Source organism: Cebus imitator, unplaced genomic scaffold, assembly GCF_001604975.1.
Source record: "Cebus imitator isolate Cc_AM_T3 unplaced genomic scaffold, Cebus_imitator-1.0 Scaffold0, whole genome shotgun sequence".
Classification (NCBI taxonomy): Eukaryota; Metazoa; Chordata; class Mammalia; order Primates; family Cebidae; genus Cebus; species Cebus imitator.
Genome location: NW_016107315.1, coordinates 14,970,297 through 14,988,190, shown reverse-complemented (window position 1 = coordinate 14,988,190; position 17,894 = coordinate 14,970,297). Strand labels below are relative to the sequence as shown.

Here is a 17,894-nt window from a genome sequence, read left to right as displayed (position 1 = left end):
TTTTTTTGAGACAGAGTTTCGCTCTCGTTGCCCAGGCTGAAGTGCAATGGCACGATCTCGGCTCACTGCAACCCCTGTCTCCTGGGTTCAAGCGATTCCCCGCCTCAACCTCCCGAGTAGCTGGGATTACAGGTATGTGCCACCACACCCGGCTAATTTTGTATTTTTAGTAGAGACGGCATTTCTCCATGTTGGTCAGGCTGGTCTCAAACTCCTGACCTCAGGTGATCTGCCTGCCTCGACCTCCCATTGCTGGGATTACAGGAGTGAGCCATGCACCCAGCTTACCTTCCCTTTTGAACCCATTTCCCAAAAGTCACAATCCACTGGCTCAGTCAAGCCCATGAATCACCCTGATCCACCGAGTCTCATCTCACGCTGCCATTACATCTCACACAGGTGCTGCTCCCTCCTTCCCGACCACACTTTTCACTGTCTTGCAGTCTCCACACCTCAATTTTCTTCTACTTCAGTAAATGATGCTACCATCTATCCAGGCACCCAAGCCAAAGCCATGGATGGGATAAATCTCAGCTTCCTCCTCTCAGACCCCTACTCAAGCCACCAGCAAACTCCAATGGCTCTCCCTTCAACCACATCCAGACCCCACCATTCCCCTCTACCTCTGATGAATGGTCACTCCAGTCTATGCCAACCTTACCTCTCACCTGGATGACTGCCACTGCCTCCTACATGGGTTCCCGTTTCCATTCTTGTCCCACACTGTTCATTCTATCCAGCAGCTGGATGTTTCTTTAAATGCAAACCAGATCAAGTCATCCTTGCTCACTATATTCCAGTGGTTCCCCTCACATTTAAATTAACCTCAACATCCCACATAATCTAACCACTGGCAACCTCTCCCATCCTCATCTTCTAACACCCTCACACTTACTCACAACGCTTCAGCCACAATGATTTTCCTCTCGTTCCTCAATCATATTCCTGACACAAAATATGTGCACTTGCCATTCCTATGCCTGGAATGTTTTATCTCCCATCATCACTACATGGCACGCTCTAATTTCATTCATCTCTTTGAAATGTCATCTCCCCAGAGAGGCCTACTCCAATTACTCCAGGTAAAATAACACACAACTACTGGTCTCCACCCCTTAGCCTGTCTATATATTCGCATAGCATTTCATACCATCTGACACTGAGGTACTTGTCTCTTGGCTCTATGAAAATACGAGTTCCATGAGGGCAAGGACTTAGTCTGTTTAATATACCACTAAATCCCCAATACTTAGGATAGTGTCTGGCTTAATATTTATCGTTATGTCGTTCCATTTAAAAAAACAAATGCTGCTTTATCATTACGAGGTTCCATTTCTTCATCTGTACATAATAAGAGTGCCTACCCCATAGAGCTAAGATGAGACTATTTAACAGGCATAAAATGCTTAACGCGGTCCAGGTGCACAGGAGGCACTCCTATCAGTATTAGTTGCTATACTGCTTAACAAGTCTTTGAAGTTCGATGATTATTCTTTTATATTCACAACCAAGAAAGTACAAGCATATTCTACTTTTATGAGTGGTAAACTGAGAAGCCAATAAAATACAGCCATGGGAATTTAACTAAATAAATTCATGGACAGTCTACTCTAAATCCAGAAACTCAACTACTACATGCTGAATTAAATGGAAATAAACAGAAGAAATCTCTTCAGCATCTATGAAGGCTGCACTGCCTTTGGTGGGAACTCATGCCTAAGTACCTATAAGCTGCAAGTCAAAGATGACAAACCTTCCCATGAGCATGCAGTCTGGCCAAGAACCTCCAGCTCTAGTGGTCCCTGCTCCAGGATGAAGGGCTGAGATCCACCTGGAAAGAGCCCCACCTACCTGCTTGATGATGTTCTGTCCTGCGACGTTTTGAATGACGGCAGCTGTGGAGGCACTGGGAGCAGAGGTCCCAGGAGAACTCGCAGCCGGCTTACTCACGGGGCTGGCTGTGGCAGGGAGACTTGTCACCGTGAGCCCTGTCTGCCCAGGTCCAGGCCGCTGCACAGTGGCTGCCGTAGTCTGTGCTTTGACTGGCACAGTGGCCATTACTGTCTAGTTCAGGGCATGAAGCCAAGAGCTTAATTAGACACTAAGATGCAGACCAGCACTCGAAGCACAGTCGCCCACATCACACCCAGGAAGCGTTCCTCTCCAAGTGTCTCTAATCCCACAGTACTTAAGGCACACAACTCTCTAAAATGGACACTGTAAATGTCTTATTTGTAAACAACAGCTAAATTTTCAGAATGCTTTTACATTTAACGTCTCATTTTATTCCTACATACTGAGGACAAATACTATTTTACCCCTTTTATAGCGAAAGAAACGGAGACAAAGAGAATACAATTCTTCTCTCAACTCACACAACTAGTTTGTGGTGTGGCTAAGACTAGAGGCACATAGAAGGAGTCTGAGATGTAAACTCACAAGGTCCGAATTTAAAACCCACCTCTACCAAGATCCTGAGGTTAGGGTCCTGGGGAAATCACTCAGCTGTTCTGAAGATCTGATTCCCAACACATAAACACACTATCTAAAAATGCTTACACAGCTTTGAACATTAAGTGGCTTGCTCTGATAACGTCATCACCAGTAGCAATAATCTACGGCTCCCCAGTCCTTAGCCAGACTCTGCCCATTTGACTCATCAGCCCACCTCTGGGTCTGCCATCCCTGCTTCCCTGTGGCCACAGCTTCCCTGTTTACCTGGGGCACTACTTTGGTCTGTGCGGCAGTGGCTGGAATGCGGATCTGCGGTCCTGCTGGCATCTGTGGCAGTGTCTGTGCTGGCCCTGTCGACTGCTGAGGAACAGCAGAAAGGCTAGGCTGGGCCACCACTCGCACCTGGGATAGTCCGGCAGAGCCAGAGTGGCTCACGACCCGGGCAGCAGCCTGAGAACTGGGTGTAGTCTGGCTGGAAGCTGCGGAAAGCATTGTTCCCAGATGTGGCATTGTTGGTGAAGACACTAGAAGAACACTATGAGGAACATCAGGGAAAGACAAAAAGCAAAAACTTAGGACATGCACACAGAAGGACTCTAGAAGGAAAAAGCTGAAGAAGAAAAGGAGGAGCTTACCCTGAGCTAGACTTAGCTGGTTCTGAGACTGTGGTAGGGCCGCCTTTGTTCACCGCCGATACAGGTGGAGGGGAGATAGGAGTGGCAGGCAATGCCGGTGTGGTGGGGGTTACAGGTGTGACTGGGGTGGGTGGCATACTGGAGTCACTGAGGCTCATCTGGCTCGGCTCAGAAGGGCCACTGCTAAGGACCTTTATGGAGCTCTCCTTGCTACTGGACTTCTAGAATGGAAGACAAAGAAAACTCACCTGCAGGTGTCATGAAGAATCCCCTAAAGGAAGGGATGCTCCTGCAGCTCCTGATGCCGGGAGTGAAAGCTGACCAGCTACTCTTAGCTGCCTCCATCCAGAATCTCTAAGGAAGACACTCTCCTGAGATCACTTACCACCTTGGATGGGGGCTTGGGCTTTTGCTGAAGGGCTTTTCTGGCTTTAGCTGCAGCTGCTTGTGCTTGGTGAATCCGCTCTGTGAACAAGACGGGTAAGCTTCAGCCAGAGTTTAACCTTAGCAAACTAAAAAGAGGGGCTTTGTTAAAAACCAACACCTTGCTGGTGGACTGAATCCTGCCTCTACAATCCTGTCCTGCCTATATGCCAATGAAGAGAATAATGGAATTGGGGCAGAAAGTCAAAAAGTATCCCTAGTCTAGGCGGACACAGTGCCCAGAGGCTTCACACACCAAACTCTTCTTCACTCCGGTCACGATGCAGGTAGATCCATAGCTTACGTCCAATGTCATATTTCACACAAGGATCTTTTTCATAATGCAGCCGATCCAGTGCACCACTCACTACCGTATTTACCTACAAATCAGACAGAGGGAAATAAGAAAAAGTTCAGAGAACAGAAGTTATTTGGACTCCAGAAAAAAGAAGTCATTAGATCTAAATCACAGCTGATACACAGATCCTATCTCAGCCTACCTGCATATTACCAGTACATCACCAAATCATTTGCCAAAACAATAAATGCTGTAAGACTACGGAGATATTGATCTATTTTTACTGTAAGGATAGTGTGAAGTAAGTAAGTGACCAGCCGCCCTTTACCATAAGCTAAAAGAAAGCCTAGAGCCAAAATCTGTGTTTGATTAACAGCAAGGGTTTTGATCACTATGCATTTTTCAAGATATCTTTTCTCACTTCATTCAGATTTTTAAAAATCTGTTATATTTTACATTTCCTAATAAGTTTTCTCAAATCCATTCTGAAACAAAGCAAAAGTAATCTCCTCTTCATCCTACCTGAGTGCTGGTGACATCTGGTGCAAGAAACTGGGAATCCTTAAGCAGTTCACAGATCTCTGCCCGTGTACCTTCCCCATTAGGCAGTCGAGCCGCAGCGTCCCGAACTGATGACATGAGAAAGCACAGAGTCCACACGTCAGGCAGGGTTCCTACAGAGGTACAGCCTCCCCGATCAACTTTGGTGGGCAAAGCTCCCTGGGATTCCTGCTCCTCTACCTTCACTGACTCCAGACAGGTGCACTCTGCCCTCTAGCGGCTGGCAGCTCACCCACTGGAGTTTCCTACACACTTTTTTTGAGACAGTTTTGCTCCTCCCCTAGTCTGAAGTGCAAGGGCACAATCTCAGCTCACTGTAACCTCCACCACCCAGGTTCAAGTGATTCTCCTGCCTCAGCCTCCTGAGCAGCTGAGATTACAGCCATGCACCACCATGTATGGCTAATTTTTGTATTTTTAGTAGAGACAGGGATTCACCATGTTGACCAGGCTGGTCTTGAATTCCTGAGCTCAGGTGATCTGCCTGCCTTGGCCTCCCAAAATGCTGGGATTACATACGTGAGCCACCGTGCCCAGCCCCTATAAGAGTCACTTTTAGGTGACACCTTAGAATTCAGAGGGACCGTGAACTCAGGTGGGAAGCAAAATTACATCTTAAACTGAAACTAAGCATTTCCTTCAATTATGAACAAAGGAAACAAACCACATATTGGCAGTGCTGTGATGTGTAACAAAAATCATACATTTTCGTATACAGCTACTATAGACAGCTAAGAATATCATTTATACTCATCACTACTTGGAAATTGCAAAAATATCAGACCTGCTGCTAGATCTTGTCATATAACATCATAACAACAACACACATTTCTGCACCATAAACTTGTTTTAGCATTTTGATAACTACTGCAAAACAACTCGTTTCTTTCGTAACTATATTTTATTTTACACATTTAAAAGCATAATTCTGGCCAGACAGTGGCTCATGCTTGTAATTCCAGCACTTCGGGAGGCCGAGGCGGGCGGATCATCACCTGAGGTTTGGAGTTTGAGACAGCCTGACGAACAAGAAGAAACCCTGTCTCTACTAAAAATACAAAATTATCCAGGCATGGTGGAGCGGGCCTGTAATCCCAGCTTCTTGGGAGCCTAAGGCAGGGGAATCACTTGAACCCTGGAGGCGGAGGTTGTAGTGAGCTGAGATCGCACCATTGCACTCCAGCCTGGGCAACAAGAAAGAAACTCTGTCTCAAAAAAAAAAAAAAAAAGCATAATTCTGAGAAGGGGGTCCATAAGTTCCACTAGAGTGCCAAAGGGATTCCTGGCATTCAAAAAGGCAAAAACCCTCACTGTTAAATGAAGGAGGGTGCAGAGGAAGCAAATTCTGGAGGAAGCAAATTCCTATATTTAACTTTTTTAGCTGGTCTGGGAACAACTCCTAAGTAAACATTAATGTGAGCCCAGACTTCAGAAAGAAGACTGAGAGCTGAAGATTTCCCTTCAGGCCCAAACTCCAATGCTTAGAAAAACTATGCCTGTTCTCAAAACCTTCCCTGGGTGGAGGGGTAAAGGGAGGACAGAGTTCAGATGTCACTAGAGAAAAGCTGTGGGGTGGAGAGGGATCTGTCATCATCAACACGTGCCACCTACCAAGGGACAGAATGGTGACGTAGGCAGGCCGGTCAGAACGCAGCAGGGAGTGCTCCCGAGCCTTGTTGAGCGAGGTCTCCTTGTCAAACACGCCCTTCACTGGCCCCACCACAGACTCAAAGCCGTGCATGCGAAAGGTGAATGCCTTATGGGGTTGGCTATACCTGTAACGCTCCTACCAAGAGACAAGGGACAAGGCTCCTAGGTCAGAATTATTGGGGTTCTCTCTCAGGCTTCCTTGCAATATAAGCAGATCCACATGGAACAATTAAAACAGGAAGAAAACAAGTGATTCCTTAGCCAACCACAGTAGGAAAAGGATGGTTTTCAGAGCCATCACTGAGCAGAGGGTCAAGGAGGTAATACAAAGGCACTTAGCTACCTGGAAGACAAGATCATCCAACTATTTCTTACTCCCTTTCCCCACACTGTTTTCACCCCCAACACGCAATCCCAGCCAACAGAAGGTCTAAGGGGGACGGTATGAGTTTCCTGCAAGAAGGAGGATGCAGGAGAGTCAGGCTCAGAGCTTCTCTCTGCATGGCTCACAGAGGCAGAGGCTTACACTGCTCTTAGGTACTTCTTACCTGCTCCTGAAAAACCCGCTTCTCCTCCCCAGTGCTGGGCCGTACCACATAGTCAGTTCTTCTGGAATATAAAGAATTCTGTATCAATCCTGAGAGCTGGCACATGTGTCAGATCCATTGCCCCTGCTTCAGAACCATTCCCACTGTGACATGGAAAAATGTCCTTCCATAAGCACTCAACTCTTACAAAGGTAAAGAGGCCACTTTTCCAGCTCCTATAAAGTAACTCCTGTTGGTATTTCCAAAATCACTAGAAATCCAGAAAGATACTGGGTAGATGGTAAACAGGCTGACATCTTCACCTACTGTTTTCCATACTGCTGCTAAGTAGGTCAATTCTAATAGCAACAAACAATTAGGCCTTAGAGGAACAAAGGGCTTCAGGTGTGTTTTATAAGGGCTGTTTTTCTACTTCCAGGGAAAGTACCCAGGGCTTGAGTTCTACACCCCATTATATGAAGCAACAGTTCTGCCACTTAGACTGGGCCTCTGTGCTGGTGTCAGAAAACTACAGAACCATGCCAGGACAGAAACAGAAACACGGGACAATGAAATAAAAAGAGCCTACCTAGGACTGAGGGTTAAGAGATCTAAGTTCTAGCTGGGGTCCTGCCGCTAACCTTCAGCAAGTCACTTAATGTCATGCTTCCATTTATTGGACTGAGAAAGGTGGCTTGGACGAGTAATTCTCAAGTAGAAGCCGAGAAAAGAGTACACATTAAAAAAGTGTGTCCACCCACAAGGCAGAACATATGCCCCTTAGAGGCTCTCCCCTCAGCTCCTCTCTCCACCCAAGCCCCTTCCACAGGAAGTACGGCTCACTCAGGGAGTGTGGCCTTCCTCAGGATGCCGAGTCAGGAAGAACCAGTGGACTCCTCAGAGCTCTGGAGCCCATTACAGCTCTAGCATAGCAAGAAGCATCAGTACAACCAAGGCAGTATCTGAACTACAGGTTCCCAGGACACCACCAACCACTACCGTATAGTACTCACACCCGAGGGACAGGTGTCATGGCATCTGAGCTGTCTTCATTTTCTTGCTGGAGAAAAAAAAACATTGACAGGTAAATGGACTAAAGAAATCGGGCAAACTTAAGAGCTCTAAAAACCTAATGAGAAGGATCTGGTATTTCTTTAAAAACCATACCTTACAGAAGGCCTGATCTTTGGTCTCTAGCCATAGCTGGAAGAGGGCAGCTAATTCTTTTTCATTATCTTGGGACTGACCTATTAGAGAAATAAAGAGACAAAAAATCAGAAGGTCTAAGGTATTACTGAGAATCCTGCTTTCTCTTTACTAGCTGTATCTACACCAGAGAGAGATTATATCATGAGCTGAAGCAATGATCCTTCGCACATCCACTGCCTTCCAGCTGGTGGAAGTCAGCCTGGACCACTATTCTTGGATGCCATCTAATCAAATCATTCACTCCGTAGGCATTCACTGAGTACCCACTGTGCCAGGCATTGCATGTGAGGCTAAGGTTACTCAGTGAATTCAGTCTCCACTCTCATGGAGTTTACAGGCAAGTGAGGAAACGGCACACATTAAAACAAATTCAAAAGTGGTAGGCATCACAAAGGATGTAATGAAAGCTTATACCAAGGGAATTATTCTATTTTTGTAGGTAAGAAAGGCTTCTGGCAAGTAGGGCACAGAGGAATTCTATTCACTAGCATAGCAGTTAAGATCCCGGGGCAGGTAAAAGTTTGACTTCCCATGACCTGCCTAGAAAGAGATAAGCCCTGTCTCCTGCGCCCTCCTCTCAGGTTACTCTGTTCAGACTGCCTGAGACACTGATGGCACCTGTGTCTCCTACCAGGCTAGAAGCCACAGGACCATCATCGGCCAGGTCTGCTTACATAATGAATACAGCTACCCTTCTCAAAGAGGCCGTTTATCTTTGTTTTCATAGTCAACACACAATACCACCATTTGCAGAAAGCTCTCAACAATGGCAGATGGCTTCAAATAAAGCATCTGCCCCATAAGCTTCAAATGCTTATTATGTGCCTTACAAGAAAGTCTGCCAAGCCCATGTATACATGCTCCCTCCAATGGCTACTGCAGCCCACAGCCTGATGCCAGGGGAGGCAGGGTGCTTGCAGTCAGCTACCATCATCACCTTCAGCTCACAGTGACTTCACCTCCATCATTCCACTAGGGAATCACACTCACTGAAAAATTTGCAACTTCCTCCATATTCACTAATCTTTAGTCTTTATCTTACTGAATCTTTTAGAAACTATGGAGGCAAATGACCACTCCCCACTTCTCAGGCACTCCTGTCTCCTAGCTTCCAAGACTCAGGAAAACCCTGTCCCAGGCTTCCCCCACCCACACACACTCACTCAGCCCCACTGCCATGAAGAGCCCTCCTCGGCCATCTCTCCTCACTCTGTGCTTCCTCCCCAGGTCATAGCACCATCTGTGTCCTGCACCGCACACATGCCAACACTCTCCCCCTTAACTTTCTGGTCTGAATTCCAAACCCACACATCCTACTGTCTATTCAACAGCTCCACTGAAATACCTCAAAGGCAGTTCTAAAACTAAACTCAGGCTGGGAGCGGTGGCTCACACCTATAATCCCAGCACTTTGGGAGGCCGAGGCAGGTGGATTGCCTGAGCTCAGGAGTTCAAGACCAACGTGGGCAACATGGGGAAACCTCATCTCTACTAAAAATACAAAAATTAGCCAGGCGTGGTAGCATGCACCTGCGGTCCCAGCTACTTAGGAGGCAGGAGAACTGCTTGAGCCCAAAAAGAAGAGGTTGCAGTGAGCCGAGACTATGCCACTGCACTCCAGCATGAGGGACACAGCAAGACTCTTATCTCAATAAATAAAGAAATAAAACAAACTAAACTCAGGATCTCCACCCTCCAAATTCAGTCCTCTACAGCTCCTCCTGCACGAACAGCATCTTCCTCCACCAGCTACAATCTAGCAGGAGCCATGCCTCACACCATTCTCCCTCACTCTCCACAGCCAAGCCATAACCAAGTCCACCCAAATCTTTCTCAAACGTGTCCATCCTCTTGCCCCGCGTCTAAATCACCATCAGCTCTCATGGCCCATGGGTTGTGTGACTGCTTTAGATCAAATCTTCCCCATGAAAAGGTTCCACCTCCTCTACCTCAAATGCTGCTGCCTCCCTCCTGCCTGCCTGGCTCAGTCCTATTCATCATACAGCTCTCCTCAGATGCTGCTTCCTCAGAAAGGTCCTCCCAACTCTGCAAACTACATCATTTCTCATTATAATAAACTCCCACCCTCTCTGTTACTTTTCCTTTACAGAAAGGATCAGTTTGTCATTTAATCTAAATGAGTATGTTCCCCAAACAGACCTTAGGCCCCATGACAGGCACGCACTGTCTCAGAAGCCATGGTTTCCCCACGCACCTAACAACAGTGCCTGACACCTAGAAGCTGAATAAATGTAATACACAATGAATGAATGGGTCTGTTTTCATAAACTGCTCTCCATACACCCCTCCACAGACCACTCGAAGAGCACAGAGAAGGATTTATCAATTTCAATAGGAAACCAACACTGGATTTCTCTCTTATCACCATCACCAGGTAATAGCCTCCAAGTGACTTCAGATGCATGTTGTGACAACTTACACACTAAGCGGGCTTTATAAACTTAAACATAAGGACACTGTTCTTTATAAATAACTTATTCGGGGCTGTTGCACATTCTCCTCAATAGCAAAGCCCATTTTTAGGAAAGAAAAATATTTATATTACAAATTAATCCAAAGTCATTGCTATGATTAATATAAATGTTGATGTTAGTCGGGCACGGTGGCTCAAGCCTGTAATCCCAGCACTTTGGGAGGCTGAGGCGGGTGGATCACGAGGTCAAGAGATCGAGACCATCCTGGTCAACATGGTGAAACCCCGTCTCTACTAAAAATACAAAAAATTAGCTGGGCATGGTGGCGTGTGCCTATAATCCCAGCTACTCAGGAGGTTGAGGCAGGAGAATTGCCTGAACCCAGGAGGCGGAGGTTGCGGTGAGCCGAGATTGCACCATTGCACTCCAGCCTGGGTAACAAGAGTGAAACTCCGTCTCAAAAAAAAAAAAAATATATATATATAAATGTTGATGCTATTAAAAATGCCCTTGCAGATTTAAATCTAGCCATCACCAGACTGCATCATACAGAAAAAGCTATTCCTTCCATCTCAGCTTTTGTCCAATGAAGGGAGTTAACCCATCTTGAGAGTACAAAAAGGGTCTTGAAGGATTCCTTCGCAGAGCAAAATCAGCTCTAATATTGCTTTTCTTTAAACCAATCTGCAGGACTATATTGACTGGAAGGCAAAGAGGCTTAGGGGAAGGAATGAGAGAACGAACACCTGATAGAAGTAGGTAATACTGATTACTTACCAAGCAACTTCCACTGCTGGGTTTTCTCTTTGAATTCAACAAATGGAGAAAAACTGGAAGGAACAGCTGTAAGAAATGGACCATATAAACAAGCCATACAGGTCAGAAAGACTGCTAAACTCCTAACTAGCATCCCTGAGCTCTGACACAGCTTTTGAGTGTTCCACAGTACATCAAAAATGCAGGAACGTTCGAGGCACTGCATTATGCAGAGGCATAATGGATTACACGAGCAAAGCTGCAGTTTGTTCTTAAGAATTAATTAGACAAAAGTGGGGAAAAATACTGACCCTACAAAAAAGAGCACCTTACCTCGACTTTCTCCAGCAAGATACTGCAAGGCTGGTAGTACCAACTCGGCCCAGTTGGGGGCTGCAGAGAACCAGCTGTTGAGGGAGCTGGCTGGCGATGACTGCCAATCCAAAACTCGCTCCTCTAGCTGAGGGAAAGCAAAGGCAGAACCCAGTCAGACTTCTCTTCTATACCAGCAATTCCACAGAAGTGCCACAGCAAGCTGGGGCACATGCATCCAGAGTTTGTCCAAGTCACAAAGCAAGTTAACTACAGAGCTTTGAGAGGAACCTAGAGTTGTGCTTCTCAAGCTATAGATCATTTAGATCATTCAGGATTTGAGCACTTTGAAAACTCTGACGTACATCCAACTTTTCCAAAACTCTTACCATGGCAAGGCTAGCCTGACTCTCCAGCAGCAAAATCTCTAATAGAAGAGAAAAAAAGCTGGAAGATATTTCATTGATTCCAAGGCAAGGCTTGAGGTCTTCAAGGGGCCTAATGAGGAAAGAAAACTGTAAGAACCAAAAAGACCAAGAACACATCCCTAGACTGGTTCAGGCCTCCAAGCCTCCTACCGTCATAAAAGAGTTCAAGAAAGCAAACAACACATTTTCCCAGCAGAATCCCTGGGACTCCAGGTATACAAGTCCAACACACAGCTACAACAAGCCCTAGGGGCCAGGGCACGGCCCACAGCTTAACCATTCACCCTGAGAATTACAGAATCTCTGTTGCTCACTTACTCTTCCTTGATAGAAGGAATTGCCAGTGGAGAGGGGGCCTGCGAGAGAGGTGCAACCCCATCAGTATTGCTTAGAGGCTCAGCCAGATCATCTGCCTCTGATTTGATCGTTTTTATTTTCTTCTTCTTCTTTTCCTCTTTTTCCTTAACCTTTTTTTTAAGGACAGCCAAGTCATATAAGGCTGAGAAGGAAAATTAACACAAGTCACAGAAATATATCTCCTACACAGGGAAATGAGAGGTCTTATCTGCATATTCTTTTCCCAAGGCCCACCAAAGACAGAAAAGTCTCAGTAATAAAACACTCAACGAAACCAAATTCAATGAGTGATTTACAGTTTTGTTTTTGTATGTTTGTTTGTTTGTTTGTTTGGGAGACAAGATCTCACTCTGTTGCCCAGGCTGGAATGCAGTGGTGCAATCATAGCTCACTATAACCTCAACCTCCCTGGCTCAAGCAAGCCTCCCGCCTCAGCCTTCCAAGTACACAGCTTAGTTTTATTATTTATTAAAGAGCTGATGCTCTGCTGTACCGATTTTAAATTCATTTCCCACCTGTAAGCCCATAAGAGGTAATAATAAAGGTTACTGGAATGAAGGCAGCCACAGTTTCATTTATTTTTGCCATATGTGATAGGCTCATGCAACTTAACACCACGGTCAGGTGAAGGCTCCTCGAGAGGGCCCAGTCATTTACCTGCGAGAGAGCCCTTCCTGCCAGCATTGACTCGAGTCATGATGTCATTGAGGGTCAGGTCCCCTGTCAAAAGGTCCGGGTGATCCTAGATGTGATACCCAGAAATTTGGTCATAGAGGCCCAAAAAAGAGCAAAAACTGAGGTGACTTTGCCAATTTATGTAACAATTAAGTGTTAGGCATATTTGGGGAAATCACATTGAATTAAAAATACAGAGAGATAAAACTATTCATTTTTCCCCTATCCTATCCCCATCTAACTACTTGATGCTGGTGCACAGAACCCAGTTCCAATCTTTCTACCGTACACTGTTTATTACAAAGCTCTTCTGCATTCCTCGTCTCATGTGCTTTGCAAACAGTCTCGTTAAGCATTGTTTTACAAAGTCTGGAAACGGGGCTTAGAGAAGTCGGAAACGGGGTTTAGAGAAGTATCACAGTAACTAGAAAAGAGAAAGAACTCAGTACTGACTTCCATTGTGGGGTTCTTCCCATTTCACCTCCTAGCCTTATAAGGGCTGTCTTTTCTTACCAGAAAGGTATCAACTTTTCTCCACTAAACTCTCTGGCTTGGTGCTAGCTACCTCAACTTGGTACCATGGAATAATGGAAACAGTAAAAAGTGGGACAAGCCCAGGCCCGACTCCTGGCTCTCAAGCACAGTTGAGTAGAGACAATGACTCCTATACTTGACAGTGTCACTGTAACAATTAAGGCAGACACTACATTCAGCAGGCCTTGGGAAGTCAAAGCCACCGCGCCTCACGTTGTTGACATTAGCTAGCCTCGCCAGCTGCTCCTGTGCTCACAATGGTAAGGCGGGCACAGAGACGAGGCAGTAACACCCCATATCTCCCTCAGGACAGCCAATCCTGAGACATCAGGCTGAAAACCACACAGCCACACGCCCTTCCCATCTTACTGGCTGATGTTTCCGCTTCTCATGGTGCTTCTTTAACATTATCTTCAGGTCACTGTCCCCCAGTTCTATTTTATCTGAGAAAACAAACCAAACCACATTCACTACCATGATTCTCCAATTTACATCTTTCTGGTTACTTATGACAATCAAAAGTAAGATATTTCTGAGTTTCCCTTCTGACGCATGTGAACTCCAAGTTCCAAAAATCTTTAAAGTCACTGGATCAATGCTTCCACTTTTCCATACATTGGTAATAAATGACTTCAGTGACTCTGCTGGTCCTAAAACACACTTAAGGTTCTTAACATTCTTCTTTGCTTCCTATTTCGAATAAAAACTCTTCTCCAAACTCACAGACACTCTGGATAATTCCCTGGCTCTGGTTATCCCTTTGTCCTCTTACTCAACCGTCCCTTTGTACTGCTGTTTCAAGATTCTGCTTCCTGCCGGGCACAGTGGCTCACGCCTGTAATCCCAGCACTCTGGGAGGCAAGGCAAGTGGATCACCTGAGATCAGGAGATCAAAACCAGCCTGGCCAACATGGATAAACCCTGTCTCTACTAAATACAAATTTAGCCAGGCATGGTGGCGCACACCTGTAATCCCAGCTACTAGGGAGGCTGAGGCAAAAGAACGGCTTGAAACCAGGAGGTGGAGGTTGTGGTGAGCTAACATCATGCCACTGCACTCCAGCCTGGGCAAAAAGAGTGAAACTGTCCCAAAACAAAAAAGATTCTGCTTTCTTTAGCTCAAAATATTGGCTTCTGAGGAAAAATTTTAAAACAAAGGAAAAAGGCCCGACATGGTGACTCACGCCTGTAATCCCGGAACTTTGGGAGGCCGAGGGGCGAGGCAGGCGTATCACAAGGTAAGGAGATCGAGACCATCCTGGCTAACACAAAATACTAGCTGGGAATGGTGGCACACGCCTGTAGTCCCAGTTACTCAGGAGGCTGAGGCAGGATAATCGCTTGAACCTGTGAGGCAGAAGTTGCAGTGAGCCGAGATCGCACCACTGCACTCCAGCCTGGGTGACAGGGTGAGACCCCATTTAAAAAAGGAAAAAAAATAAACAGGAAAAAAGTCAGGCCTATCTCCAGATATTTAAAAAATGGTACAAAAACTTTACTTAAAAAAAAAAAAAAAAATCACCTAGTTCTAGGGAGCTTTGTTTTCCTGGCAGGTAGGAATCTGCCCCCACCTCCCTCTAAAGGATCTCAGGTCTCCACTGGAACGTCCCAGAATGGTGATGGCGGCAGCTCGGTTCTCACCTGCAGTTTTCATATCCGTGGTTGAAAGCGTGGGTACCACCCTCAGTGGCACCGCAGGACTAGGGGAACGCGCTGGAGAGCTCGGAAGCCATGAGCTGAGATCTTCAAAAGAAAATTGTTCTTGTAAATCCAACGTGGCTGTGGACTCCAATAGGGGAGATTGGGTAAGTGGCCATTCGGGTTCAACAAGGCTAAGCCAACAACATGGAGGCCAGGGTGCCATACTCCTTTCTGACCCTTCCCCAGAGGAGCTGCAGCACACTTAGGCCATCTAACGGCTGTTCCAGGAAGACAGACTTCAACAGAGTGCTGGGGTCGCACTGCAGCAGGCCAACAGCCACTACTACTCTCCTGTAAGGGGAAAACGGTTCTCTCAAGTGGCAAATGGGACCAGTCAGGCCCACTGTGGAGAGCCCTGCCATGCAGGGAGTTGTCCAGTGGGCTCTCATCTAAGCTCAAATGCCACACGGCCATGAGGGTGAAAAGGCCATATAGTCACTCTCCATCTGATGGCAATGTCTCAGCAACCCAAAGACCAAGGCCTTCTAAGTCCCGCTAACCACCCCAGACCAGACAACTCAGAGGGTTTCTTTCCTGGGGAGATAAATGGCTACCACTGGCTCCAACCGGACAAGCAGCCGGGATCAATCCAATCCCCCAGCTAACTCAAGTGCCCAAGGACACTCACCCTCTTCATCAGATGACAGGGCTGTGTCACCACACTCCTCTTTCACTTCCCTCAAGACCTTCAAGTAGCGCTGCTGGGTCCGCCACTCACGCTCCTCAGGTGAGCGGGATGGTGAAGGGCGTTTCTGCCGGAAGGGAAGGGCCGGGCCGCTCCTCCGCGCCATCTCCAGCAGATCCTAGGAAGAGATCAGGTGAGGGTGCATGTCATCATCCAAGTCCTGGTATGGAACAATGAACACTCTACAAGTCTACATTTTCTTCTCTTCGGGGTTAAGCCCAACCCTCACCCTCCAGATCGCAAAGAAAGATGCACATACATTAATACATCCAAATAAGAAGAATCTATATTGATTACATGATGAAAAATCCCAAGTGCTGAAGTACTCCACCAGGAATACTTTTTTATACTAGACACCCAAGTATTTCTATGCCAAAGCTTAAAGAATCACTTAAAATCCAAACAACTTTTGCCTCTAAGAATTTTCAGGTTGGTCCAGACCAGGGACCACTGGGCCTGTTATGCTACCATCCATCACAGCATTCAGAAGCCCGTGCACACCTTCACGTTCATTCCCAGGAATCCTGCTTTCCCTTAACAACCCATGATGGATCCAAAATCCATCTTTTATCTGGGTAAATACTGAAGCTACTATAATTTCAACAATTTTAAGAAGCACATTTTTTCACATATTAACATCTCTGAAATCAGGACACATCTAAAGTTTACCATAAGAAAGGATGGCATAGCTTAAATGTGTCATAGATTAACTGGTAGCATTTTTTTCTTAGTGGCAATTTTTGCATTTTGCACCTGGATTGCTTCTTTAAGTCATGATACCTGTGAGTTCACTGCCCATATTTTATATCAAGGTGCCAGTACTACTTACACTCCGGGAAGCAAGTATTTGCTTCAGCAGCCGATGGAAATACTGCTGCTGGGAGTTGAGGTAGCGCTTGTACTGTGACTTGAAGCACAGCTGCCGGTACTTGACCACCTCGGGGTTAAAGTGTCCATCTTAAAAAAAACAGAGGTACGACCATATATAAATCAGTCAACAAATCTATTTAATGAATGCTTAACATGGTAAACTTTGTACCACAAAACTTAAAGGAAAAGTAAACATTTAAGAGAATCAGGAAAGAGAACCAAAAGTAAAAGCATGCTGAGAAGCAATGACAGCTGATTTAAGGCTGACAACCATTAACAGCCACAGTAACATACTGTCTTCAGCAACACTCAAACTGATACACGGCATGGGTCAGAGTGGAATAGGCAGGAAGTCCTGCCTTGACATTCCTCGCTTGTATCCTTACCAGACTACCATACTGTTTCGGGGGAAACATGCCAACACAAGAGACAATGCTACCATTATGAAAGGTCCTATACAGAGTCCCTCTAAAGCCAAGTGGGTCTCCCTGTCTTCTGCTCTATGAGAGGAACAGTGCACCTTCATCTGTAGTGAAGCAGATCTCTGTTAACCACAGAGGGGAATTCCTTTGTACACTAATAACTCACCAAAGGAAAGAATGCTCATTTTATTTTGAACGCTTACAATAATGAGATTTAAGATGATAAGCCTGCTCTCTCTGGTCATTAGCAGCTGTCAAGTTGTCGAGTTTAATAGAACTCAAGGAACAAGCAATGGGGAAAGGATTCCCTGTTTAATAAATGGTGTTGGGAAAACTTGCTAGCCATGTGCAGAAAGCAGAAACTGGATTCCTTCCTGACACATTACACTAAAATTAACTCCAGATGGATTAACGACTTAAACGTAAGACCTAACACCATAAAAACCCTAGAAGAAAATCTAGGCAAAACCACTCAGGACATAGGCGTAGGCAAAGACTTCATGACCAAAACACCAAAAGCATTGGCAACAAAAGCCAAAATAGACAAATGGGACCTAATCAAACTCCACAGCTTCTGCACAGCAAAAGAAACAGTCATTAGAGTGAATCGGCAACCAACAGAATGGGAAAAAATTTTTGCAGTCTACCCATCTGACAAAGGGCTGATATCCAGAATTTACAAAGAACTAAAACAGATTTACAAGAAGAAAACAAGCCCATTCAAAAGTGGGCGAAAGATATGAAAAGACACTTTACAAAAGAAGACATACGTGAGGCCAACAAACATATGAAAAAATGCTCATCATCACTGGTCATCAGAGAAATGCAAATCAAAACTACATTGAGATACCATCTCACGCCAGTTCGAATGGCAATCGTTAAAAAATCTGGAGACAACAGATGCTGGAGAGGATGTGGAGAAATAGGAACACTTTTACACTGTTGGTGGGAATGTAAATTAG

At 45.7% G+C, this 17,894-nt stretch overlaps 1 protein-coding gene across 9 annotated transcripts in view; it reads right to left on the bottom strand.

Annotated features, from left to right (window-relative positions):
- NFRKB (nuclear factor related to kappaB binding protein) overlaps positions 1–17,894 on the bottom strand; it is a 36,228-nt gene that overhangs the window by 8,293 nt on the left and 10,041 nt on the right. For 7 of the 9 annotated variants that reach the window (XM_017523211.2, XM_017522961.2, XM_037736109.1 and 4 more), the window contains 19 exons: positions 16,470–16,597; positions 15,584–15,758; positions 14,896–15,033; positions 13,624–13,697; positions 12,703–12,787; positions 12,007–12,187; positions 11,650–11,758; positions 11,282–11,408; positions 10,970–11,035; positions 7,716–7,795; positions 7,562–7,608; positions 6,570–6,630; positions 5,983–6,157; positions 4,333–4,439; positions 3,769–3,892; positions 3,475–3,554; positions 3,090–3,310; positions 2,719–2,989; positions 1,852–2,064 (listed from right to left, as the gene is read on the bottom strand). In XM_017523211.2, the coding sequence (XP_017378700.1) occupies positions 1,852–2,064; positions 2,719–2,989; positions 3,090–3,310; positions 3,475–3,554; positions 3,769–3,892; positions 4,333–4,439; positions 5,983–6,157; positions 6,570–6,630; positions 7,562–7,608; positions 7,716–7,795; positions 10,970–11,035; positions 11,282–11,408; positions 11,650–11,758; positions 12,007–12,187; positions 12,703–12,787; positions 13,624–13,697; positions 14,896–15,033; positions 15,584–15,758; positions 16,470–16,597 (2,462 nt within the window). The remainder of the gene's footprint in view (positions 1–1,851; positions 2,065–2,718; positions 2,990–3,089; positions 3,311–3,474; positions 3,555–3,768; positions 3,893–4,332; positions 4,440–5,982; positions 6,158–6,569; positions 6,631–7,561; positions 7,609–7,715; positions 7,796–10,969; positions 11,036–11,281; positions 11,409–11,649; positions 11,759–12,006; positions 12,188–12,702; positions 12,788–13,623; positions 13,698–14,895; positions 15,034–15,583; positions 15,759–16,469; positions 16,598–17,894) is intronic. The other 2 variants (XM_017523483.2, XM_037736103.1) reach the window with 1 other exon arrangement.